At 55.1% G+C, this 24805-nt stretch overlaps 4 protein-coding genes across 7 annotated transcripts; 3 read left to right on the forward strand and 1 right to left on the reverse strand.

Annotated features, from left to right (window-relative positions):
- The first annotated feature begins 614 nt into the window (after positions 1-614).
- On the forward strand, positions 615-9433 carry KDM6B (lysine demethylase 6B). Its single transcript, XM_065896668.1, has 22 exons — positions 615-735; positions 1016-1149; positions 1240-1381; positions 1586-1684; positions 1784-2003; positions 2112-2204; positions 2289-2450; positions 2533-2706; positions 2794-3132; positions 3237-5386; positions 5495-5621; positions 5749-5854; positions 6720-6925; positions 7048-7112; positions 7195-7266; positions 7365-7513; positions 7661-7775; positions 7865-8052; positions 8237-8378; positions 8671-8797; positions 8932-9102; positions 9221-9433. Exons 3-22 carry the CDS (start codon positions 1245-1247, stop codon positions 9242-9244), a joined length of 4866 nt encoding a protein of 1621 aa, XP_065752740.1. The 5' UTR covers positions 615-735; positions 1016-1149; positions 1240-1244; the 3' UTR covers positions 9245-9433.
- Positions 9434-10799: 1366 nt separating this feature from the next.
- Positions 10800-11828, forward strand: TMEM88 (transmembrane protein 88). Its single transcript, XM_065897839.1, has 2 exons — positions 10800-11012; positions 11137-11828. Exons 1-2 carry the CDS (start codon positions 10803-10805, stop codon positions 11404-11406), a joined length of 480 nt encoding a protein of 159 aa, XP_065753911.1. The 5' UTR covers positions 10800-10802; the 3' UTR covers positions 11407-11828.
- Positions 11829-12450: 622 nt separating this feature from the next.
- Positions 12451-13286, reverse strand: NAA38 (N-alpha-acetyltransferase 38, NatC auxiliary subunit). Of its 3 annotated transcripts, none has more exons than XM_065897761.1 (3): positions 13150-13286; positions 12782-12965; positions 12451-12609 (listed from the first exon to the last, which is right to left on the reverse strand). In XM_065897761.1, exons 1-3 carry the CDS (start codon positions 13228-13230, stop codon positions 12497-12499), a joined length of 378 nt encoding a protein of 125 aa, XP_065753833.1. In that variant the 5' UTR covers positions 13231-13286; the 3' UTR covers positions 12451-12496. The 3 variants fall into 3 exon arrangements, with proteins under 3 accessions (XP_065753833.1, XP_065753832.1, XP_065753831.1); XM_065897760.1 differs by having other exon boundaries at positions 12451-12614; positions 12757-12965; positions 13150-13230; XM_065897759.1 differs by having other exon boundaries at positions 12782-13190.
- Positions 13287-13898: 612 nt separating this feature from the next.
- On the forward strand, positions 13899-15405 carry CYB5D1 (cytochrome b5 domain containing 1). 2 transcript variants are annotated; one of them, XM_065897799.1, is made up of 4 exons: positions 13899-14058; positions 14154-14230; positions 14361-14579; positions 15175-15405. In XM_065897799.1, exons 1-4 carry the CDS (start codon positions 13899-13901, stop codon positions 15403-15405), a joined length of 687 nt encoding a protein of 228 aa, XP_065753871.1. The 2 variants fall into 2 exon arrangements, with proteins under 2 accessions (XP_065753871.1, XP_065753873.1); XM_065897801.1 differs by having other exon boundaries at positions 15243-15260.
- Positions 15406-24805: the final 9400 nt, after the last annotated feature.

The raw sequence follows: 24805 nt of genomic DNA on the forward strand, positions 1-24805 counted from the left end.
GAGGACGGTTTTGGTTTTGGGGGTCGGTTGGTATTGAAGGCCTACAGAGCCAGGGGAAGTGGAGGAGCTGAAGGAACTGGGTATGAAGCTGGGGGCTTGACCATGGTTTGGGATGGGGGTCAGGCGTGGTGGGTGGAGCGCTCTGATCGCGGCGCGGGCAGGTTTGGGTACCTTAGAAGTCGCCGTGAGTGGCCAGCCCTAAACAGTTCCTAGGGGGTGGGGAGGTCAGGCACTGGGCGAGGTGAAGTGAGGAGGGGGAGCGCCGCCTGTGTCGGCGTTGTGCATCCGTCTGCTGTCCGTCGGTGTTAGGCGGCGGGGTAGGGGGCGTTTCGGGCGGTCTAGCGCGGACCACCGGCGGCTCTGTGGGCGCGTGGGACTTGCGGGTAGCTCCATGCCCCAGGCCGGCCCGAACGTGCGACCCGCCGCCTTCACCCGCACGGGTTTCAGGCTCCGCTTGCCTCGACCGGCCTAGTGTCAGCTTGGAGATGGAGACCCTAGGTGGGAGCCGCGGGGTCACGTCGGGGTCACCCCGGGCAGAGCCTGTCTGACCGGCTCCGCCGCCCCTCCTCCCCCGGCAGCGGCCGGGCTAACCTCGCTCCTATTGGTCCCGGCCAGGCTGTTACTGAGGCGGAGACACGGGTGATGATTGGCTTTCTGGGGAGAGAGGAAGTCCTGTGATTGGTCAGCTCTCCGGAGCTCGCCGACGCCGGGAGAGAAAGCTCCCACGGAGGCCGGGTAAGCGGCCGCCGCGCTGCAGCTCGGCCCGCGGGGCTCCCTGCTGGAAGCCTAGCAGCGCAGCCACCCCATCGCACCGACTGGCCCTCCCGCTGCCCCCACTCCCCTGAGGCTCCTTAGGCCAGGTGGGCCGCTCCTCAGGGATAGCCAGCCTTTCGCAGATCACAGACCTGTGGGCGCCACAGCCAGGCCAGCCCAGCCCAGCCCAGCCCAGCCTAGCCTGCGGCCCCGACTGTGCGCTGGCCCGCTCACCTTACTCCTTTCCCCCTTCTCTCCGTAGAATTGGCTGTGAAAGGCCCTGGGCGACCATCTGGGGGCAGTGGGCACTCCTGTCAGAGCGGCTGGAGCCGGACCATCGCCCCAAGGAGCTGGGGCAGGGGGCCGTGCCCGATCTCTGGGGCCACTGCTGACCTGGTAAGGGAAGACGGGCCGCGTCGGCTGTGTGTACCCTGACAGCTCAGTCTCTGTTCCCAGTAGGATCATAATCTCTTCTCCTTGACACAGGCTGGATGCATCGGGCAGTGGACCCTGCAGGGGCCCGCGCTGCACGGGAAGCCTTTGCCCTTGGGGGCTTGAGCTGTGCTGGGGCCTGGAGCTCCTGCCCGCCCCATCCCCCTCCTCGGAGCGCATGGCTGCCTGGAGGCAGGTGAGAACTTGGTCTGTCTCTCTGCCTCCAGGCACTCCTCTTCCCATCTCTGCTCCCCAGTCTCTGTGTCACTCTCATTTCTGCCATCCCATGGGCCTCAGTGCAGTCCTCAGCTGCTTTCTCTTGTTTCCTCAGTCCCCTCCTTCCTAGGTAGGGACAAGACTTCCAGCTTGCTGTACATTAACAGAGCCCTTCTTTCTCCAGGTGCTCTGCCAGCATCGGGCAGCCCCCACTCCCTGCTCCCCTACCTCCTTCACACGGCAGTAGCTCTGGCCACCCCAACAAACCGTATTATGCTCCAGGGTGAGTGAGGATTGAAAGGTGCTGGGGATGGGAGGTAAGGCTGGGACCTTAAAAGAGTTCGCCAAGCCTTGCCACCTCCCCACCCCTTCTGCTCTGTAGGACACCCACCCCAAGACCCCTCCATGGGAAGCTGGAATCCCTGCATGGCTGTGTGCAGGCATTGCTCCGGGAGCCGGCCCAGCCGGGGCTGTGGGAGCAGCTTGGGCAGCTGTACGAGTCCGAGCACGACAGTGAGGAGGCTGTACGCTGCTACCACAGCGCCCTTCGATACGGAGGAAGCTTGGCTGAGCTGGGGCCCCGCGTCGGCCGACTACAGCAGGTGGGATGAGGCAGGACACAGGGGGCTAGGATTGTGCGTTCTGACTCAGTGCCCTCGTCTTACGTCTGCCTCTGCCCTGTGCTCTGCACTCTTCCCCCACCTCCTCAGGCCCAGCTCTGGAACTTTCATGCCGGCTCCTGCCAGCACCGACCCAAGGTCCTGCCTCCCCTGGAGCAAGTGTGGAACTTGTTGCACCTTGAGGTGAGGCTGGGACTGGGCGGGCTAGGGAGGAGGGCCGGGCCAGGTCTGCACCGGTGCCATTCTCTCTCCTGTTTCCGTCCTCAGCACAAACGGAACTATGGGGCCAAGCGGGGGGGTCCCCCGGTGAAGCGGGCCGCCGAACCCCCGGTGGTGCAGCCTATGCCTCCTGCAGCACTCTCAGGCCCCTCGGGGGAGGAGGGCCTCAGCCCTGGAGGCAAACGCAGGAGAGGCTGCAACTCTGAGCAGGTATGATTGTACATGGGTGGGCCAGCAGCGAGTGGGCAGGCTGGGGCGAGGAGTGGGACTCTCACACTCTGTTTTCTTCCAGACTGGCCTTCCCCCAGGGCTGCCGCTGCCTCCGCCACCATTACCCCCAGCCCCACCCCCGCCTGGCCTAGCCACCAGTCCTCCATTCCAGCTGACCAAGCCAGGGCTGTGGAGTACCCCGCATGGAGATGCATGGGGCCCCGAGCGCAAGGGTTCAGCACCCCCAGAGCGCCAGGTGAGCCCCTCTCTCTGGCCCCCTCACCTCTTACCTCCAGCCCGTGTCCTTCGTTCCTCACGCAGTGTCCTCATTTCTCGCCCACAGGAGCAGCGGCACTCGCTGCCTCACCCATATCCATACCCAGCTCCGGCCTACCCTGTGCACCCCCCCGGCCACCGGCTGGTCCCGGCTGCACCCCCAGGCCCCCGCCCCCCAGGAGCAGAGAGCCATGGCTGCCCGCCTGCCACCCGTCCCCCCGGAAGTGACCTTAGAGAGAGCAGAGTTCAGAGGTCGCGGATGGACTCCAGCGTTTCACCAGCAGCAACCACCGCCTGCGTGCCTTACGCCCCTTCCCGGCCCCCTGGCCCCCCCGGCACCACCACCAGCAGCAGTAGCAGCAGCAGCAACCCTGGTCTCCGGGGCGTGGAGCCGAGCCCAGGCATTGTGAGTGACAGCTGCAGGTGGCGGGCGGAGCGGTGGGGGGACGAGTGGAGCTGGTCTAGGGTGGCTGGAGCAGCCCTCTGACCACCGCCGTCCTGCACTTGCAGCCCGGTGCTGACCGTTACCAAACTCCCGCGCTGGAGGTCTCCTCTCACCAAGGCCGCCTTGGGCCCTCAGCACACAGTAGTCGGAAACCATTCCTGGCGGCTCCTGCTGCCACTCCCCACCTGTCCCTGCCACCTGGCCCCTCCTCACCTCCCCCTCCCCCTTGTCCCCGCCTCTTACGCCCTCCACCCCCCCCTGCCTGGCTGAAGGGCCCAGCCTGCCGAGCAGCCCGTGAGGATGGAGAGATCTTAGACGAGCTCTTCTTCGGGGCTGAGGGACGCCCCCGCCCTCCCCCGCCACCCCTCCCCCACCGCGAGGGCTTCTTGGGACCTCCGGCCCCCCGCTTTTCTGTGGGCACTCAGGATTCGCACACCCCTCCCGCTCCCCCAACCACCAGCAGCAGCAACAGTGGCAGCCACAGCAGCAGCCCTACTGGGCCTGTGTCCTTCCCTACACCTTCCTATTTGGCCAGAAGTATGGACCCCCTTCCCCGCCCCCCCAGCCCAACACTGAGCCCCCAGGACCCACCTCTTGCACCCCTGACTCTTGCCCTGCCTCCAGCCCCTCCCTCCTCTTGCCACCAGAATACCTCAGGAAGCTTCAGGCACCCGGAGAGCCCTCGGCCCAGGGTCTCCTTCCCAAAGACCCCCGAGGGGGGGCCGGGGCCATCCCCAGGCCCCCTGAATAAAGCCCCCCAGCCTGTGCCGCCCAGGGTTGGGGAGCTGCCTGCCCGAGGCCCTCGACTCTTTGATTTCCCCCCTACCCCACTGGAGGACCAGTTTGAGGAGCCAGCTGAATTCAAGATCCTACCTGATGGGCTGGCCAACATCATGAAGATGCTGGATGAATCCATTCGCAAGGAGGAGGAGCAGCAACGACACGAGGCAGGCGTGGTCCCCCCGCCTCCTCTGAAGGAGCCCTTTACATCTCTGCAGCCTCCATTCCCCACTGACACAGCCCCAGCCACCACTGCTGCCACCGCCGCTGCCGCCACCACCCCGGCCACCCAGGAAGAGGAGAAGAAGCCACCACCAGCCCTGCCACCACCGCCGCCTCTAGCCAAGTTCCCGTCACCACCCCAGCCACCGCCAACTGCGCGAGCCCCACCAGCCAACCCGGCCAACCTGCTCAAGTCCTTGGCCTCCGTGCTGGAAGGACAAAAGTACTGTTACCGGGGGACTGGAGCAGCTGTTCCCACCCGGCCTGGGCCCTTGCCCACCACTCAGTATTCCCCCGGTTCCTCTTCAGGTGCTACCGCCCCACCGCCCACCTCCGCGGCCCCGAGCGCCCAGGGCTCCCCACAGCCCTCCGCTTCCTCGTCATCTCAGTTCTCTACCTCAGGCGGGCCCTGGGCCCGGGAGCGCAGGGCGGGCGAAGAGCCAGCCCCGGGCCCCATGACCCCCGCACCCCCGCCCCCACCCCTGCCGCTGCCCCCTGCTCGTTCTGAGTCTGAGGTGCTAGAAGAGATAAGTCGGGCCTGTGAGACCCTTGTGGAGCGGGTGGGCCGGAGCACCGCAGACCCGGCCGACCCAGCGGACACGGCAGATCGAGCGGACAGCGGGACTGAGCGACTGCAGCCCCCAGCTCAGGCCAAGGAGGAGAGCGGTGGGGTGGCGGCCGCGGCACGACCAGGGAGCAGCAAGAGGCGGCAGAAGGAGCACCGGCGGCACCGGCGGGCCTGTAAGGACAGTGCGGGTCGGCGGCCCCGGGAGGGCAGGGCCAAGGCCAAGGCCAAGGCCCCCAAAGAAAAGAGCCGCCGAGTGCTGGGGAACCTGGACCTGCAGAGTGAGGAGATCCAGGGTCGTGAGAAGGCCCGGCCGGATCTGGGCGGGGCCTCCAAGGCCAAGCCGCCCGTAGCTCCGGGCCCTCCGCCAGTTCCTGCACCCTCTGTCCAGCCCACACCCGCGGCAGCCCCTGTCCCTGGGAAGAAGGCTCGGGAGGAAGCTCCGGGGCCACTGGGTGTCAGCCGGGCTGACATGCTGAAGCTGCGCTCACTTAGTGAAGGGCCCCCCAAGGAGCTGAAGATCCGGCTCATCAAAGTAGAAAGTGGTGACAAGGAGACCTTCATCGCCTCGGAGGTGGAAGAGCGGAGGCTGCGGATGGCAGACCTCACCATCAGCCACTGTGCTGCCGACGTCGTGAGGGCCAGCAAGTGAGTGGTGGGGGCTGTCACCGCTGAGGCTGCTGGCCTGGCCCTGCGGGAGGCTCCCTTCCCCCAGCACACTGATATTCCTGTTCTCATCTCACTGTCCTTCTACAGGAATGCCAAGGTGAAAGGGAAGTTTCGAGAGTCCTACCTTTCCCCTGCACAGTCTGTGAAACCGAAGATCAACTCGGAGGAGAAGCTGCCCCGGGAAAAACTGAACCCGCCCACACCCAGCATCTATGTATGAGTGCCCTGCGTGTTCAGAACCGCCCCTGCCTGAGGGTTCTAGGACAGTGTTGGGACTGCTGGGGGGCCCTGAGCCTGGGACGGGGCTCTGACCTCAGCCCTGTCTCCTGGTTGTCCCGCAGCTGGAGAGTAAACGGGATGCCTTCTCGCCGGTGCTGCTGCAGTTCTGTACAGACCCTCGAAATCCCATCACCGTGATCCGGGGCCTGGCAGGCTCCCTGCGGCTCAGTGAGTGTGGAGGTGGAAAGACGTGGGGAGGGCTGCGAGGATCTGGGGCTTTGGGGCCCTCAGAGAGCCCCCACTCTGGAAGACCCAGGGCCACAGCTGTAGTGAGCTCTCCTCAGTCACATGTAAGCCATATTTGAAGAGTGCTCTGAGTGATGGGTCAGCTGACCTCAGGCTTTCCTCCCCCCCATCTGTCTGTCCCCAGCAGTAGGCAGGTGGGAAGGGGATGTATCTCGGGATCTGGTTAGAGTCACTTCTGGTTTTCGTGGTGATTAAGGTTGTGTAAAATCCAAGGAGACTCATGGTTTGGGGCTTTCTCTTTTTCAACCTTTTATTGTGCACAATTTCAAACACCTTCCAGAGTAAAAGGAAACCATACTGAGTTATAAAACGTAATCCTGTTTCCTGTAAAAATTAATCCTGTTTCCTTGTAGCCTTCTCTTACCCACATATCCTCCCTTTCCTCCAATGTTACTGAAGCACGGCCTAGGCTTTTACTTGATGAAATCTTTCATTGGATCCAATGAAAACTTAAACTGTTATTCATTGAGCACCTATTGTGTGCCAGGTGCTTTGCACATGTGGCCTCATGGACACCTGAGGACTCTGGGGGAGGGGCTGGGACTCAGAGCATCAGTGGGAGAAAGGGGGTTGGTTATGATGCAGGTAAAGGCCAGGCCCTGGGAGGGCCAACCCTCCCAGCTTCATGAGGGGCTGGGGTTCTCGCCTGTTCTTCCTTGGCTGAGCTCTGAGAAGCCTGTGTCCACTGCGTCAGAGTCTTGGGGAGCAAGAAGGGAGAGGGTGAGTTGGGGCCTCGCTCCCCACCCTCTGCCCCTGCCCCAACACTCTGCTCGGCCCTCCCTTGCAGACTTGGGCCTCTTCTCCACCAAGACGCTGGTGGAGGCCAGTGGTGAGCACACGGTGGAGGTGCGCACCCAGGTGCAGCAGCCCTCAGATGAGAACTGGGACCTGACAGGCACGCGACAGATCTGGCCCTGCGAAAGCTCCCGTTCCCACACCACCATTGCCAAGTACGCGCAGTACCAGGCCTCATCCTTCCAAGAGTCCCTGCAGGTGAGAGGCGCGCATGGGCAGAGGTAGAGGGTGTGGAATCAGGGGACTTGGAGCCCCAGCTGCGGTGGGAGGGCTCCTGGAAGGCCGCTGACCCAGGCCTGCCTACCCCTGTGACCAAGCAGGAGGAGAAGGAGAGTGAGGACGAGGAGTCCGAGGAGCCGGACAGCACCACGGGAACCCCTCCTAGGTAGGGACGCTTTCCCTCTGCCCTTCAGGACTCCTTCCTTTCCCTGCGCTTCCCCACCAACCTGTGCTCTTTGCCCTCGCAGCAGCGCACCGGATCCGAAGAACCATCACATCATCAAGTTTGGCACCAACATCGACCTGTCCGATGCCAAGCGGTCAGTGGGGCTGAGGCCAGCAAGCTGGGGCGGGAGTGCTGATGGGTCAGCAGAGTCGGGGTAGCTGCTCACTTCTGTTGCCTCCCTCGCCACGGCAGGTGGAAGCCCCAGCTGCAGGAGCTGCTGAAGCTGCCCGCCTTCATGCGGGTAACCTCCACGGGCAACATGCTGAGCCACGTGGGCCACACCATCCTGGGCATGAACACAGTGCAGCTGTACATGAAGGTCCCAGGCAGCCGAACGCCAGGTGCGCTCTTCACGGGGCTGCGGAGTGCGTCGCGCGCGCGCGAGGAGCGCGGGGGGCGGGGCTGCCGCCAGCGCTCCTCCGTCAACCAATGAGTGCGCGACAAGCCCGGCTCCGACCAACCGTGCAGTTCTCTGTTGCCCCCTTCAGGCCATCAGGAGAACAACAACTTCTGCTCGGTCAACATCAATATTGGCCCAGGAGACTGCGAGTGGTTCGCGGTGCACGAGCACTACTGGGAGACCATCAGCGCTTTCTGCGACCGGTGCGCGCCGCCCTCCTCGGGTAGATAGACCCCCCACGCCCCGTCCCTGGATTCCCAGATTTCCATCTGACCCTGTGGCCACCCTCCAGGCATGGCGTGGACTACCTGACGGGTTCCTGGTGGCCAATCCTGGATGACCTCTATGCTTCCAACATCCCTGTGTACCGCTTCGTGCAGCGCCCCGGAGACCTTGTGTGGATTAATGCGGGGACCGTGCACTGGGTGCAGGCCACCGGCTGGTGCAACAACATCGCCTGGAACGTGGGGCCCCTCACCGGTGAGGGGGCGGGGCCGGTGGTGGGGTGAGCCACTCAGCGGTGAGGGGCTGGGGCCCCTGGGGAGTGAGCCCCGTGGGGGGGGGGCGGGTTTGGAGGGCGCCAGGCCAGCCGTGAGGGAAGGGGCGGGGGCCCAAGTGTCTCAGGCTGTTGGGGAATCCTGTCATGACCTTCTCTGGCCCGCAGCCTATCAGTACCAGCTGGCCCTGGAACGATACGAGTGGAACGAGGTGAAGAACGTCAAATCCATCGTGCCCATGATTCACGTGTCCTGGAACGTGGCTCGCACGGTCAAAATCAGCGACCCCGACTTGTTCAAGATGATCAAGTGAGGGAGGGCCCTGTTTGGGAGGGAGCCCATCTCCATCCGACCTGGCCCGCCTTGTTCTTCCTTGTTCCAACCCCTCCTCCCCCACCGCTCCACCTTTTGCCGCGTGCCTTGCAGGGCTGCCGTGCTGGGCGGGTGACAAGGCCCCTGCCCTGAGGAGCTTTGTTTTCCAGTGGTCCAAGTAGACAAAAACCACATAAAACCTCCACTGTGACGGGGATGTGTCGGGGGCTGTGACCCGGCCCGAAGCGGGGAGGCCCCGCCCCGCCTCACCACCTCGCCCCGCCCTTAGGTTCTGCCTCCTGCAGTCCATGAAGCACTGCCAGGTGCAGCGGGAGAGCCTGGTGCGGGCCGGGAAGAAAATCGCCTACCAGGGCCGGGTCAAGGACGAGCCCGCCTACTACTGCAACGAGTGCGACGTGAGTGCGCCCTCTCTCCCTCGCGCGCTTCCTCAGAGGGAGGCGCTCGCCTCCGGCCTCCCTCCTTCTCTCCCCTCCTTCTCCCCCTCCTCCCTCCCTCCCTCCCCTTGACCGCCGCATCCTCCCCGCCGCAGGTGGAGGTGTTCAACATCCTGTTCGTGACGAGTGAGAACGGCAGCCGCAACACGTACCTGGTGCACTGCGAGGCCTGTGCGCGGCGCCGCAGCGCAGGCCTGCAGGGCGTGGTGGTGCTGGAGCAGTACCGCACGGAGGAGCTGGCGCAGGCCTACGACGCCTTCACGCTGGTGAGGGCCCGGCGGGGCGGGGACCCGAGGGGGCGCCGGGGCGGGGCGCCGGGGCGGGCCGGGCCGGGCCGGGGGTGGGCGGTCGCGCATCCTGAGCTCCGCCTGCTCTCTCCCGCAGGCCCCGGCCAGCACGTCGCGATGAGGCCGGACGCCCCGCCCGCCTGCCCGCCCGCAGGGCGCCGCGGGGCCACCAGCACACGCCTGGGCTGGACCTAGGTCCCGCCTCTGGCCGGGAAGGGGGTCGGGCCCAGCCCTTCCACCCCATTGGCAGCTCCCCTCACCTAATTTATTAAGAAAAAGAATTTTTTAAAAAACAAATATGAGGAAAAAAGGAAAAAAAATGGGAGACGGGGAAGGGGGCTGGTAGCCCCTCGCCCACCAGCGCCTCCCCTCACCGACTTTGGCCTTTCTAGCAACAGACACAAGGACCAGGCTCCGGCGGCGGCGGGGGTCACATACGGGTTCCCTCACGCCTGCCAGCCGCCCGCCCGGCGCAGATGCACGCGGCTCGTGTATGTACATAGACGTTACGGCAGCCGAGGTTTTTAATGAGATTCTTTGTATGGGCTTTACCCCTCCCCCAGAACCTCCTTTTTTACTTCCAGTGCTAGCTGTGACCCCTGTACATGTTTCTTGTTTATTCACTTGGTTATGATTTGTATTTTCTGGGTTTTTTGTTTGTTTTGGTTTTTAATTTATAACAGTCCCACTCACCTCTATTTATTCATTTTTGGGAAAACCCGACCTCCCGCACCCCCAAGCCATCCCGCCCGCCCCTCCAGGGACCGCCCGCCGCCGGACCCTCCCTGCGCCCCAGTGTGTGTCCGGCCCCGGCCCGTCCGTCTCCGCCCGTCCGCCCGCCCGCGGCTCCAGCCGGGTTCTCATGGTGCTCAAACCTGCTCCCCTCCCCTACGTCCTGCACTTTCTCGGACCAGTCCCCCACTCCCGACCCGACCCCAACCCCGCCTGAGGGTGAGCGACTCCTGTACTGTAGGGGAAGAAGTGGGAACTGAAATGGTATTTTGTAAAAAAAAATAATAATAATAAATAAATAAAATAAATTTTTAAAGTTTTAAAGAAAGAACTATGAGGAAAAGGAGCCCCGTCCTTCCCAGCCCCGGCCAATTTTTAAAAACACGGACCTTTCCCTTACAACCCACCCCCCTTTTCTTTTTAAGCGTGAAACAGCCCAGGGCCACGGCCTCACTGGGGCAGGGACACCCCGGGATGAGTTTCTCTGGGGCTTTATTTTCGTTTTGTCGTTTTTTTCCTCCTCCACGCTGGGGCTGCGGAGGGGTGGGGGGTTTACAGTCCTGCCCCCTCGCACTGCACTGTCTTTCTGCCCCAGGGGCAGAGGGGTCTTCCCAACCCTTCCCTTATTTTCGGTGATTTTTGTGTGAGAATATTAATATTAAAAATAAAATCAGAAAAAAAAATCTCTTTTCGATAAGTGCTGGTGGTAAGCAGGGAGAACACTGGGAAGAGGGCGGCGAGACCGTGATTGATGGGGAGGGGAGCCCCTCCCCGGAGGCGCCTGTGGAATGTCCAGAGCTCGGTTGCTCCTCGTTATGGGGGGTGCCTAATCCTGGAGCCGCATTCCAGGATAAGGGGGGGTGGGGTGGGGAGAGGCTGGGCCGGGGGAGGGGCAGGAAAGAGGGCTATAAGGGCCGTGGCCCAGGCGGGAGGGAGCCAGGCGGGCCATGGCGGATGTCCCCGGGGCGCAGCGACCGGTTCCCGGCGGCGGCCCAGAGCCCCGGGACCCCCTGGACTGCTGGGCCTGCGCTGTGCTGGTCACCGCCCAGAATCTGCTGGTGGCTGCCTTCAATCTTCTCCTGCTGGCGCTGGTGCTGGGGACCATCCTGCTGCCCGCTGTCACCATGCTAGGCTTTGGCTTCCTCTGCCACTCCCAGGTGAGTGTGCGCCCCGCGGTGTGCGTGTGGGTGTCTGGTGACGGTGGCGGTGGGGTCTGTGGGCCACAACCTCTCCCGGCCTGGGCTGTTTGGCTTGGGCCTCATGCCTCTTCTCCTCCCACAGTTCTTGCGCTCCCAGGCACCCCCTTGCACCGCGCACCTGCGGGACCCGGGCTTCACAGCCCTGCTGGTCACCGGATTCCTGCTCCTCGTGCCGCTGCTCGTGCTTGCCCTGGCCAGCTACCGCCGCCTCTGCCTCCGCCTCCGCCTGGCCGATTGCCTCGTGCCTTACAGCCGAGCCCTCTATCGGCGCCGGCGCACCCCGCAGCCGCGGCAAAACCGGCCCTCGCCAGGGCCCCAGGCCGTTCCAACATCAGGAAAGGTCTGGGTCTGAGGACCCTCGAGTCAAGAACAACCCCGAGGAGTGCCCGCTCTCCCGGTCGGCCCAAGGACTTGAGGCCCGGGGGTCTCCCGACCTACCCTGTCCTCGCTCCTGCCTAAGCCGGGTCCCAGCATCCTCTTGAGGGACAGAACGGCAGCATCTGTGGACCCAATTCTGGTGAAAATTCGCCACACCCCGGAAAACCCACTTTCCCCTCTCTACCCATATCTGAATCCTGAACATCTGGGCTGGACCCTGCATCCCCCACCCCCCCTGTGAATAGGACAACTGAACCTCGGTGGTGCGCTGGTGCCCTCCTTTTCCGGTGCTGCTCCTAGTATTTACGGGCTGTGGGGTGGGGTGGGGTGGGGTGGAGTGGGCGAGGTTGGAGGGGAAGGAGTCATCACACGTCAATAAAGAATTAATGAACTGAACGCGATCCTGGGATCCTGTGAAAAGAAGGGCGGCACAAATACTATCAATCACTCCTGCAACATGCCCAGGAGCAGGAAACAACATGCGGGGGGGGGGGGGGGGGGGCGTGGCTCTACTGCGCAGACCGGAGCATCCTTCAGCCTCCTGGGAGGCCTTCCTTCCCTTATCGCATTAGGCCGTTCTTCCTGGCCAGACCCCAGAGCTCTGTCCCTGTCACCTCCTTATCAATAGAGTGGAGGGAGCCCGGCCTCTGTAGCCTGCCCTGCTCCCCTTGGGGACCTGAGCCTGTTCTCTGACCCCAGCTTAGAGGAACTCGGTGTTGCCAGGCCGGAGAGAGAAACAATGGGCCTTCCGGAACAGGATGACACCCCCTCCCGCCACAATTCTGGAGCAGCTGCGTGGGAGGGAAGATGGAGGGGCCCATCCTGGGGCCCGTGGATCCGAAGTTCAGCCTGTCCCCCCATCCCCACCCCGAACGTGAGGGAACCTTCGGCAGTCCTGGACGTCCAGGTTGTGGAAGGAGGGTTGAGAGTGCTCCCGACCTCAGAGAAACCTATTCCTCTAGGGATGAGGTGTGTAATTCCTGTCCCAGAAACCCAGCTACACACAGACACAAGCCACGTCGGTTACAGATTTAATGAAGTCCGAAAGGCATGCGCGATCGTGTTCAGAGATAGGGAGGCCCCGCCAGGCTCTCTCTCTGCACCTCAATAGAAACGATGTGGTGTCCAGGTACCATGGCCAGGCCCAGCACACGGGGTTCCCCGGCAGAGAAGGAATCTGGAAAGAAGAGTCAGAGCATCAGAGAGGCAGGCCAGCGTCGGCCCCGCCCCTTCTGTGCCACGACTTCTAGTCCCAGAAACTAAGGGGTGCAGCCAGGCACTTAAGGGGAAATGCTTTGCGTGAGGCTCCGCCGCATTCCCAGGCGGGTGTGCATTCCCCGGGCACTGACCCGACGGCTTGAGGAACTCCTGCGCCGAGCCCAGGATAACATTGCAGTCGCGGTCGGTGCAGAGGAAACAACCGACCAGTGTCCGTCCATCTGTCATGCGAATGCGCATAGTCTTGTTGAGCAGCGCCTCCAGCTGCTGCCTAGCGCGCGTAGCCGGTGAGTCCTCGCGCTCCCCATCAGAGTCCTGAGCGGGGCGGGACAGGCGCTCAGACCGCGCCGCCTCGGCTGCTGCCCGCCCGCGGAACCACAGCTCCCGACAGCCCGCGGGGCGCTCACACGAAGCCCAGAGGCTGCCGGGAGCTGCAGTTCCCCCTCCGTCCCCCCATCTTGCTCCCCGACGGCCCCTCAATCCCAGAACCCGAGCTAACCCCTGCGCTGGAGCTGCTTTGACGCCGGCTGCAACAGCCATTCTCCTCTCGCAACAGCATGGCTGGTCCAGCTGCGGCCATTTGTTCCCGGGCCTCCTCCAGGCCCTTCAACTTCCTAAGAACCTTCGGTGTCCGGTGGTCTGAGATCTCGCGAGCGCTCCCGACCTGTTTTCTTTCGCGAGATCACCTCTCCTCCTCCTCCTCCTCCTCTTCGTCTCCGGCAACTGCAGAAGTATCGCGAGCTTCTATTTCGGCGCTGAGGCTCACTGAGGCCTATTACGTTGGATGTACCAAGATATCGCGAGAAATTTTCAACTCTAGTTTCTTACACATCCTTTAAGGAACCCTGGAATTTAGCGAGAATACCTTTTTTCATAATCACACGCCTCCCCTCCCTTGTTTTTCTGCCTCGCGAGACAGTATGTCCTGAATACTCCCTGTAGCCTAGGCCACTGTGAATGAAAACGGAGTGTGTTCTCTTTCCCGCGGAACTCCTGAGGACAAAACTCAAATTACTTGAATGCCTGAATCGGACTACGTTTCCCGTGAGCACGCGCAGCCCACGCTCCTCTCGCCCATATACAGCGTTTGATCTCAGTGGCCGGTGGCCGGAAAGGGACAATGGTTTCCATGCCAGCGGATAAATGCGCTCGCCTTAGCTCCCGGACCAGAGGGAGGATGCAGCAGAGAGTGCGTGCTGAAAAGCGAGGAAGCAACTAAAGGAGTCGGTGACCGATAGAGCAAGAGCCATGCCACGCCGGGGCCTAGTGGCCGGGCCAGACTTTGAGTATTTTCAGCGTCGCTATTTCACGCCGGCCGAGGTGGCCCAACATAACCACCCCGAAGACCTCTGGGTGTCTTACCTGGGAAACGTGTACGACCTAACACCATTGGCACAGGAATACAAGGGTAAACGCCACACTTTGGGCCAGCGTCGAGGGTGTGTTTGGGGGCGGTGCTTGGTTCTTGGATGGGTAGCATTGACGGCAGCTTCTCCTTTCCAGGAGACCTGCTGCTGAAACCCATCGTGGAAGTTGCGGGCCAGGACATCAGTCACTGGTTTGATCCAGACACCAGAGACGTGAGTTCTGCTGGAACCTGGGGTTGGGGGGAGGGGCACTGGAGAGCGGGATGAAGAGGAAAAGCAGAGGCTAAACAGAGCCCGAGATAGTGACTGCTCCGACCCTCCTCCCTCAAACCCTGCTTAAAAGATCCGCAAGCACATAGATCCGCTGACCGGTTCCCTGAGATACCGCACCCCGTGGGGCCGCTTTCTGCACGTGCCGCCTCAGCTGCCCCGTTCGGACTGGGCCAACGATTTCGGGAAGCCTTGGTGGCAGGGGTCGCGTTACGAGGTGGGGCGGCTGTCCGCCAAGACCCGGAATATCCGCATCATTAACACGCTCACGTCGCAAGAGCACACTCTGGAGGTGAGAACTGGTGCCCGGGGGCAGGTTAGAGGGAACCCAGAATCTCCAAGCAGATCTGCAGGCCAGCAGCTCTCCACAACCGGTGGGAGCTGTATTTTCTTTCCTTTTAGGGGTAACTGAGGAAAGAAGACCACCTACATCCCCAGGGTTAGGAATTAAAGATGTGGCTGGGCCACAGGGTACAAGAGACTTTTTCTTAAGCCCAGGGTGACAGTTTGTGCACCTTAGTGATGGTTGTCCTTGGAAGCTCTTACATGCTGTGTTTTTGTACAGCAATTGCAACTGGGCTCTCTTATTAGTCTACTCTATTGTGGGGATGAGGTGAGGGGGCAGTGACTTTAGGGCCATTTGTTTATTACAAGTGGCTGCCATAAAGGCAGGTAGGATTTGGGGGCCATTCGTTGCATGCTGGAGCTCCAACTTTATTTCTGGGACTGTGGAGCACCTTAAGCTGCTCTCTGCCCAGGGAGGCACTCTGATCCCAGCTTTGGGTTCCTGGCCTTTGCTTGTGTGTGTGTGTGTGTGTGTGTGTGTGTGTGTGTGTGTTTGCTCGTTCAACCCACAATTCTGGGTGGGGTGCTTTCGTGTTCTCCAGGTGGGGGCCCTGGAATCAATGTGGGAAATCCTACACCGCTACCTCCTCTATAACGCACATGCTGCCAGCTACACATGGAAATATGAAGGGAAGAACCTGAACATGGATTATACCCTGGAAGAGAATGGTATCCAGGATGAGGAGGAAGAATTTGATTATCTCAATATGGACAGTACGCTCTACACACCTGCAGTACTGCTGTACTTCAGTGATGACCTCACAGAGCTATAGAAAGAGAGATGTATGCTCATGTAGGCTCAAGACATATTTTGAGTTTAGCTGTTTCTGTGACCTGTAGGAAAAGAGATGGGGATGGGGCAGGGAGGGCGGTACCTGGACCTAGACCTCCATTCTACTCTGGGAGCTGGCCTGAGGTTCCCATTCCCTACTGAAGTGTAAAGGTCCTATTCCTCGGGTTAGTTACAATTTACTCTGAGAAAGTTAGGAAGAACGCTAGGAGTGAATTAATTTTTAGGAATGATACAAGAAAATAAAGTATCTTAGATCATGGAGATGTAGAAGAGTATAGTCAGATAGAGCTCAGGCAGAACTTTTCGATAGTAAGAGAAAGAGAAGTCCTACACAGGGATGAGGGATGGAAGAACTTTTCTGGCAATGATGGAAATGGGATGGCTGTAAGAAGATGGGATTTTCAAAGACAGGAATAGGAAGTGTCTATCACTCGCCATATAAAACTGGCTAATCTCTCTTCTGAACAGTATTCGGCAGCCACCAGGTAATTCAGGCTAGGTATTATGCTATGTGCTTTATACACCTCATTTAATACAACTATCCATAAGACAGATACCATTACCACTACTTACAGATAAATCTTCTGAAGCTTAGTAAGATTTAATAGCGCAAAAGGCACACTACTTAGTAACCAGATTGCAAACCCAGGTCTTCCCAATTCCAAAGTCTATGTTCTCAATGTCCAGGCTCACTGCACAATGGGAACCTGTAGGCCTATTGTGTAGTCAGCCGTGGTGTTGTGCCTTTTTGTTTTGTTTTTTTAGTTATTGCCTTTGGAAGGGGCTTAGCACAGTTCTGCAGTGGTAGAGAGGACACAGGGAAGGCCACGTGTAAGCTGAGTAATAGCTGTTGAGGCTACTTCATGGTTAATCCCATAGCAAAACTTTCCTCTGACTTTTCTGAGGCAAAGAGGTGGGTATATACTGGTTCCAGGAAAATTAGAGTGGGAAAGGGCTTTTGGATTGGGACACTTTAAAAGGGGGAGCAAAAAGTAGGCATGTATATTCATGATGGGCCTGTGCGTGCCTCTGAGGGAAAGATGAGGAAGACAGGGTCGACTTTGCCAGATGGTGACTCTGCAAGAAGGGGCTTGACAGAGGTGATGTAAAGAGAGGAGCTAATTGGGGCTTCCCTGGTGGCGCAGTGGTTGGGAGTCCACCTGCCGATGCAGGAGACGCGGGTTCGTGCCCCGGTCCGGGAGGATCCCGCGTGCCGCGGAGCGGCTGGGCCCGTGGGCCATGGCCGCTGGGCCTGTGTGTCCGGAGCCTGTGCTCCGCGACGGGAGAGGCCACAGCGGTGAGAGGCCCGCGTACCGCAAAAAAAAAAAAAAAGGAGCGAATTAAGTCAGAAAACTCCTGGTGTTCAAAAGAGAACAACCATGGAGGGCAGTGGCCAGATCTGGTCCCCTATGACCTAAGGAGGGAAGGGGAATGAGAATCACAGGTGAATTTCTTGACAGTAGCAGGCAGAAAAAGCAGGAGAGAGATGTTAGTGCATCTTCGTGGAAGGCGGCCCCCAGGAGACACTGGGCAGGCTGCAGAGGAGTGCGCTGAGGGGCTGACTATGAACGGCATGGACAGAGGTGGAGACAGCTGTATCCACCTGCTGTTGTTTCATGTGTATCTTGTTTGCTCAGTTAAACCCTAAACTGTTTGAGAACCAAAGCTATGCTGTTGCTGTAACCCCAGCCTCAGGGCCTGTGCCTATGGGATCTGCCCAAACTCGTCCCTCTTCCAGGGTTTCCTACTTTAGTACCTCTCGCCAGAAACACATCCCTTTCCTCACACACCCAGTCACTCTCCAAGTAGATTCTATCTCCTAAACATGTCTGGAATCCATCTTCTTTTCTCGAAGCTGTTATCATCACCTCTGGTCTGGACTGCTGTGATAACTTCCTAACCAGTCCTCCCATTTCCTCTTCTGTCCTCCACACACAGCAGAGTGAGCTCTGAAAAACAAACCTAAACATCTAACTTTCCTCCTTCAGATTCTTCAGTGGCTTCTAGTTGCTTTTGGAATCAAGTGCTAAATCCAAAGACCTTGCATATATCAGCCTCTACCTTGCATCACCCCTCTTTGTTCACTGGCTTTCTGTTCACTAAAGGTTTTCTTGCCTTAGAGCCGGCACACAGGCTGTTCGCTCTGCTTACAACACTCTTCCATCTCCCACCTTGCTAATCCTACGTGTTTCTTCCTCACAGAGACTTTTCTGATTTCTCGATGCAGGTCAGGACTTTCTGTTAAATTTCACAGTGCTTATTACAACAGTAATGTTAAAATTATGGATGTAATTGGCTGGCTGGCTGCTAGATTGTAAGCTCATGAGGGCAGAGATCGTGTCCATCTTGTTCACTGCTGTATTGCCAGTGTTGGGCACACAGTTGCTGCTCAGTAAATTTTGACTGAATGAACTCAAATGTTAAGTGAATTCCTCTGCCTCTAATAACTAGTGGATGGGATGTTGTGTCCTTGGTGGGGGGCAAGGTGGGACCAAGAAATAGGATGTCTGGATCCTATGCTGTCATCTCTATCCACAGGTTTCTCTTTCCTTGTTCGCCATAGATCCAAGACCAAAAATTACTCCATAGAGGTTCTTCCTCTCACCAGATTTTTGAGGCAATCGACCTGTCTTTTCTCTACATGGCCACCAGGTGGCTGTAGTCTCCTACAGAGTGAAGGGAAAGGGGCCCGGATGAGGGAAAACACTTCCAAGTTCTAAACAGGTTAGGATTAAAGGTAGCCTGTGGAAACGTACAGGTGAGAGGGAAGGATCAGAAAAAAGGGAAAACAACATGGGCACTATTCCATTAGCATTAGGTTTATTCCTATTTTTAATTTTTTCCATAAGCACATGCCAGGAAAGGAGTGTAGTTTGAGAAATAAAACTCACGGGATAGGACAAGTAAGGGGTCTGATTACAGGTGTGGGTATGTACAGGGTGAGGCAGAGAACTATGGAAGGAATAAAGATCACAGATTTTTAAGATAATAGAGTATGTTCATTTACTCTTAGAGGGTTTTGTTTTGTTTTGTTTGTATAAAGCTTTCTACTAGGCGCTACCTTGGTTCTCTAAATATCCAAGACTGGATATTTGCATGCGGAGTATGTAAATAATGCCCAGTCCTAAAACCTAGGAAGTAAATAGAACATGACTGTAGGTCCTTTGGTAGTGATCTCTTCCATTTTGTAGGGAGGTCGGGTGGTGGGTGGTATATTGAAAGGAACGTTGCCTGTCCTCAGTAAATCATAGCAGCTTCAAATAACTCAATTTGCAAATATTTCCCACAAGGCTCAGTCACTATATGCAAGTATCACTGGGGGTCATAAAAAGGTGTATGTTCTTTGCAGGAAGCTTGCTCACTCAATGGGCTAAAACATACACACATGAAAAGGTAAATGAAAATAGTACATGGTAAAGGACCAAATTAGGGTACAGAAAAAGTTTCCACCTTCATGGCAAAGCACAATTGGGTTCTTAACCTGGGCCTCCAGAAACGACTTCTAAATATTGTGTGTGTGTGTGTGTGTGCAGATGTGTATTATCTTGGAGAAGGGCGCTGTAATTTCCATCAGTCTCAAAATGGCCCAACCCCCTGCCCCTGAAATAGTACACACACAAGCACAATAATAAAGACCCTCAGAAGTAAAATATCAAAGGTGACAATACAATGTGGTTCCTGGATTCCTGGCACCTGCCTCAATGGTCTACTTCAACCTGATACACCTGTGTTCCCATGGTGGCAATTCCTAAAACTTGAAGCCTTGGGGCTAAGTTTATAACTAGTCTGAAACATTTTACTGCCCCAAATTCTGATCTGGACATACCCTGGAGCTGAGTGAGGGGATCTATCATTTGGACTTGGGACCATAACACCGAGTCATGACATCAGGATAAGGTTAATGTACCCAGTCCCCACAGCTGAGTTGACGTGTTGATAATGGGAGAACAGCCACTTTATGATGGAGCAGCAAGAGTGCATGGAGGCTTAGCTGTAGAGAAAGACAATCTGAAACCTGAATGATCTTGGAAGTCAAAGATTAAGCATTCAAAATACAAATAGATATGCAGCCCATATCTATTTCCCAGGGAAACACTCACACACACAAAAGCTGGTGAACGAATAAGTGAACTGAGGCCATTAAAATGGGATCGGGGTCAAGAAGGTTGAGACGAGGAACAATATGGATGAGACACTGCTAGAATTAAGTCCCTTTCTTACTGGGAGCAGCCCAGCTCCCACCCTTTGGGAGCTTAATGTTTAGTGGGAACTTGGGCATCCAGTTTCAATCATCTGACTTAATCATCTCTGTATCCCCAACAGCCATATAATGTCTGGCATGGAGTGGCAATAAATACATGTTTGTTTCAGGAATGAATGGAAAATGTAACCCCCACTACTTGAAATATGTGAACTCAGGAGTCAAATATATTCAGATACTGTGGTGTCCCTTGCTACTTGCCCACTCTCACTATTTGAAGAGAGCAGAAGAGATCTGGACAGTGAGTGACATTTGTGCTGATAAATTCTTCCAGTCCTCCTAGAGAACAGTAAGGAGGAGGAAATACTTCCTTGCCCTTAATGAACAGCCTATAGGAGTAGATATTACTCTACCACAGTGTATCAGGTGAGAATGTATTTGGCTGCAAGTAACAGAAGGCTGAGCTGGGGCTTAACTATAAAGGGTTAAATTTTCTCACAGAATGAGAGTCTGTGGTGTATGACTCCACTAGATAGTTCATCAACATCACAGGTTGCTCCTGTTTTTGTCTTCATGATTATCTCCTTTTTGGTGGTTCTACTTCCTGTCCGTATTGTGGTCAGGAAGGAGGAAGAGGGGAAGGATGAAAGGGCAGTGCCTAAATCAAAGCAAAAAGTTTTCCCAGACATCCTTAGCAGAACTTTGACTATGTCTCATTGATAGGACATGTATTACACAATGACCCTTAGCTGCAAGGGAGTCTGGGACAGTATTTTGTATTGACATCCACAACAAAAGCAGGGACCACTACTGTGGAATGAGAAGGGATACTGGGTAGGAACTAGTGATGTCTTCCACAAGAAGTATGAAAGTGCTATTCATCCATTCATTAACCAAAAAAGTTATTAATAAGCACTTTGTGCCAGGTACCGTTCCAGGTACTGGAATGAGACAGGCAAGGTTCCTGTGTTACTGGGACTTATACTCTGGTGGGATAAAAAAACATGTAGACAAGATCATTTCAGATAGTGCTAAAAGCTATATATTATGTATGTGTATATACACATATACATATATGAACACATTATATATACATATACACACACACACAAATACCAAAAGTACTATAAAGACAAAGAAACAGAATTACAAGAGACAGTGATGGCTGAATGATCAGAGACTTGCCTGAGATAATCACAAAGACTGATCTGTATTACCTGTAGATCTGCATTTACCTGCATTAATCACTTAATCATCATAACAAACTTAAATACCGTTTTTACTTACACTGAAGAAAGAAGGAGACTGAAGCACAAAGAGGTTAAGTGACTTGCCAAAGGTCATACTAAGCAGCGAAGGTGGGCTTTGAAACAAGACAGTCATGGGCCACCCACTTAACCACTGAGTGGCATCACCTCCCTGCATGACAAACAGGCTGCAGTTCTAGTCACCTACTGCTGCTTAACAAAACCATCTCAAGACGTAAGTGGCTTCAAACCACCACCATCATTTATTTTGCTAATGAGTCTGTAACTTGGGCAGGGTTCAGTGAGGACAGCTCATTTCCATTCCAAAAGGCGTCAACTGGGTGGATTACTAGAAGCTGGAGAATTCACTTTCAAAATGGCTCACTCTCAAATGGCTGGCAAGTTGGTGCTGTCTACAGATTCTTCTCCATGAAGACCCCATTCTCAGGGCAGCTTGGGCTTCCTCACAGCATGGTAGCTGGGTTCCAAGAGCAAGTGTCCCAAGAGAACCAGGAGGAGCCTCAAGCACCTTTTATAACCTCACCTCAAATCCAAGGGGAAAGAACTAGACCTCACTTTTCAGTGGGAAGAGTGTGAAAGTCACACTGTAATAAGAGCATGCCGGATGTGAGTTGTTTTTGTAGCCATTTCTGGAAAATACAATTGACCACAGATGCACTGGAGGCAAAAGGAGGGATATCCAATCAGTCTCGGGTAGGAGCGGAGTGCTGAGTCTCTCTTGAAAACCAAAGTTGGAATCCTGACCCCACCATCCATTTATTCAATTCATTAACCTAATACTGAGCATCTGCTGTGTATCAGGCACAATTCTGGACTCTGTGAATACACTAAATAAGAAGACATAATTTCTGCCCTCAAGGAGCTTACAGATTAGTGGGAGATTCAGAGAAGTTTGTGAGCCTCTTTTCACCTTGCTTCTACTTATATAAAGCAGCCAAGGGAAGTTTTGTTTGCTTTTTTGTTTTTAATTGGAGTATAGTTGATTTACAATGTTGTGTTAGTTTCAGGTGTACAGCAAAGTGGATCAGTTATACATAGACATATATCCACTCTTTTTTAGATTCTTTTCCTATATAGGTCATGAGAGAGTACTGAGTAGAGCTCCCTGTGCTCTACAGTAGGTCCTTAAGGGGAAGCTTTTAAAGTTCCCCTGTTTAAAGTCTTCAAAGGCTTCCAACTCCTCTTAAGAGGACATAGGACACCCTTACTGTTGTCCACAAGGCCCTGCATGATTTGCCTCTTCCAGGCTCTTCTTTTTTTATATTTTTAATTTATTTTATTGAAGTATAGTTGATTGACAATGTTGTGTTAATTTCTACTATACGGTGATTCAGTTATATATGTGTGTGTGTACATGTATGTATATATATATACACACACACACACACACACATACATACACATATACACACACATTCTTTTTCATCCTTTTTTCCATTATCATTTATTACAGGATATTGAATATAGTTCCCTGTGCTATACAGTAGGACCTTGTTTTCTGTCCATTCCACTTATAATAATTTGCATCTGCTAATCCCAAACACCCAATCCATCCTTTCCCCCCTGCCCAAGCCCCTTCTTTATCTCCCTGTTGGCCTTTCAGTTTCTGACACTCCCCCAAGCTCCTTTCTGCCAGGGCCTTCTCACATGCTGTTCCTCTGCATGGGACACTCCACCCTCCACTCATCACCTGGCCAACTCCTGCCCCTTAAAGGCTTTGCTTAAATGTCACTTTCTCAGAGAAATGCCTTGGGAATATCTACACCCAGTCTGGGGAGATGAGGGAAGGCTTTCTGGAGAACATCGTCTCAAGCTGAGACCGGAAGGACGAGGAGGCAGCCAAGCGAAGAAGTGAGAGTGGGTAAGGAGGGAGAGTAAACAGCATGAAGAGCGCAGAGTTTGGCAGTGAGAGTATGTGGAGAGCTCAGACACAGAAGGAAATGCAGAACGGTAAAGCCAAGAGGAGATGGGAGGCCAGAAGAGGGTGGGCAGTAAGAGACATGGAGGCCAGACTAGGTCCTGCAAGACTTTGTAAATCAGGTTTTTTTTTTTTAATTGAGATACAGTTCACATACTATAAAATTCACCCCTTTAAAGTGTACAATTCAAGGTTAAGGGTTTTATAAGGAGAATGTCACAATCAGAATTGCCTTTTTGAATGTCAAGAAAGGATGGATTGGAGGGGAGAAAAAGAGAGGAGAGAGTGGAGACAGGGAGACTGATGCTACTACACAGTCCAGGAAAGACATGAAGGTGGCCAGAATGAGGTTAGTTAGTGGCAGTGGAGATCAGAGGAGATAAACTGAAGTTAAGAGAGAATTACACAACTCAATAATTTATTGGGAGGGGGTCTGAGGCAGAGGGGGGAGTCAAGGATGACACCCAAGTTTCTGGCCTGGGTGGAGGATGATGAATCCACTGACAGAGGAGGGAAATGCTTGGAAGAAGAGTTTCATGGGGAAGGAAGATGATGTGTTTTTAGTTAGCTATCTGAAGTAACTCCAGGACATGGAAACACAGATGTCCAGATCTTACCAGATATGTGGTACGATATCCTGAATAGAGCTCTCGGCTAGAGTTAAAGGTTTGGGAATTACCCGCAGTGAGTAACTGTCAACCAAAGTCAAGGATGAGATCACCTCAAGAATAAAGTGTGATCTACATGCAAGGCCTGGGAGGAACAATACCTAAGGGAGGGGAGGAGAAGAAGACTCAGAAGTACGAGCCAAAGTGGTGAGAGAGACCCTGGAAAATGGTGCCAGGGAAGCCAGAGAGAGAGTATTTGAGAGGAGGGAATGGTAAACAGTGCGCAATGTCACATAGTCAAGTAAGGTGAGGACTTGAGCATCCACAGATTTAGTGAACAGCAAAACAGTGGTGTGTTAGAGAAGTCAGACAGTAGATGGATGAGGTATGAATGAGGTCTTCACAGAAGAAATCCAGCTGCACAGGGAGGAGTTTTCTGGCTTTGTAACTATGGACAGAATACTTTTCTTCTTTTAGATTCCATTTCTTCAATCACAAAATATGAACAATAGAAGTAAGGATTCACTAAGGGCAACAGGCATAAACCAGGACAAGGTCACTTAAAAAGAAGCTACCTTACCCTGTGGTTGAGAAGATTAAATATAAGGTATGGGGAAATGCCCAGCAGTACTAAAGGCCCTTGGGACAGGCGCTCGAAATTTTTCATTTTCTTCCCTCTCCTTGTGCTAGCCATTCTTTATTTAGTAATGAATGCTTCCCTTGGGATTTCCTGAGAGTCCACACTATTCAACATCGAGGGAACATCTGTCATGATTAGGAAATTAGTAGACTGTATCTGTGACTAACATTTGGTTTCTAACCTAACAACAGTGTTTGTGCCTCTACTGGGAGAACTGAGTATAGTAAAATGTGGTTTGTTTCATATCATACCAGAGTTGAGCTTATTTAAATAAAGCAAGGGAAAGCAAGGAAATGGGGCAACTATTGGGAACAAGAATAACTAAAGTCGGCCCTTTGCTCCTTCAGTTTAAGGTGTTATTCATAACCCAGGTTGTCAATCCTCTCACCTTACAAGCATCTTAAGTGAATCTCTCTGAAGTGAGAAATGGCGAATAGTAAACGTGACTGTTTAGAACACTAGCTACCACCTATCAAGTGCCTTACAGCCAGTGCTTTATGTAAGTTAGCTCAAAATCTTCACCACAACCATGTGAGGTAGGCATTAATATCCCTGTTTGACAGATAAGGGAGCTGAGACTTGAGGGATAAGTTGCTTGCCCAGGGTTACTGTTAGTAAGTGGCAGAACTTGGATTCCAGGTGCTACCTGAATCCACAGCTCAAACTCTTCCTCTGAGGGAGGCAGTGAATAACTTCATTACTTGGCTCTGGAATACATTTTAGAAGTTATATAGTTTGGGAATAC

Source organism: Phocoena phocoena, chromosome 19 (genome assembly GCF_963924675.1).
Source record: "Phocoena phocoena chromosome 19, mPhoPho1.1, whole genome shotgun sequence".
NCBI classification, from domain to species: domain Eukaryota; kingdom Metazoa; phylum Chordata; class Mammalia; order Artiodactyla; family Phocoenidae; genus Phocoena; species Phocoena phocoena.

Bases quoted from the DNA above. Each gene is read 5' to 3' on its own strand.
- KDM6B (XM_065896668.1), top strand. From the start codon at position 1,245: ATGCATCGGGCAGTGGACCCTGCAGGGGCCCGCGCTGCACGGGAAGCC. The intron at 2,004-2,111 runs GTGGGATGAGGC...CCACCTCCTCAG, and splicing joins GCGTCGGCCGACTACAGCAG to GCCCAGCTCTGGAACTTTCA. The intron at 7,267-7,364 runs GTCAGTGGGGCT...TCGCCACGGCAG, and splicing joins GACCTGTCCGATGCCAAGCG to GTGGAAGCCCCAGCTGCAGG.
- TMEM88 (XM_065897839.1), top strand. From the start codon at position 10,803: ATGGCGGATGTCCCCGGGGCGCAGCGACCGGTTCCCGGCGGCGGCCCA. The intron at 11,013-11,136 runs GTGAGTGTGCGC...CTCCTCCCACAG, and splicing joins GCTTCCTCTGCCACTCCCAG to TTCTTGCGCTCCCAGGCACC.
- NAA38 (XM_065897759.1), bottom strand. From the start codon at position 13,190: ATGGCTGTTGCAGCCGGCGTCAAAGCAGCTCCAGCGCAGGGGTTAGCT. The intron at 12,610-12,781 runs GTCAGTGCCCGG...TCTTCTTTCCAG, and splicing joins GGAGTTCCTCAAGCCGTCGG to ATTCCTTCTCTGCCGGGGAA.
- CYB5D1 (XM_065897799.1), top strand. From the start codon at position 13,899: ATGCCACGCCGGGGCCTAGTGGCCGGGCCAGACTTTGAGTATTTTCAG. The intron at 14,059-14,153 runs GTAAACGCCACA...TCTCCTTTCCAG, and splicing joins ATTGGCACAGGAATACAAGG to GAGACCTGCTGCTGAAACCC. The intron at 14,580-15,174 runs GTGAGAACTGGT...CGTGTTCTCCAG, and splicing joins CGCAAGAGCACACTCTGGAG to GTGGGGGCCCTGGAATCAAT.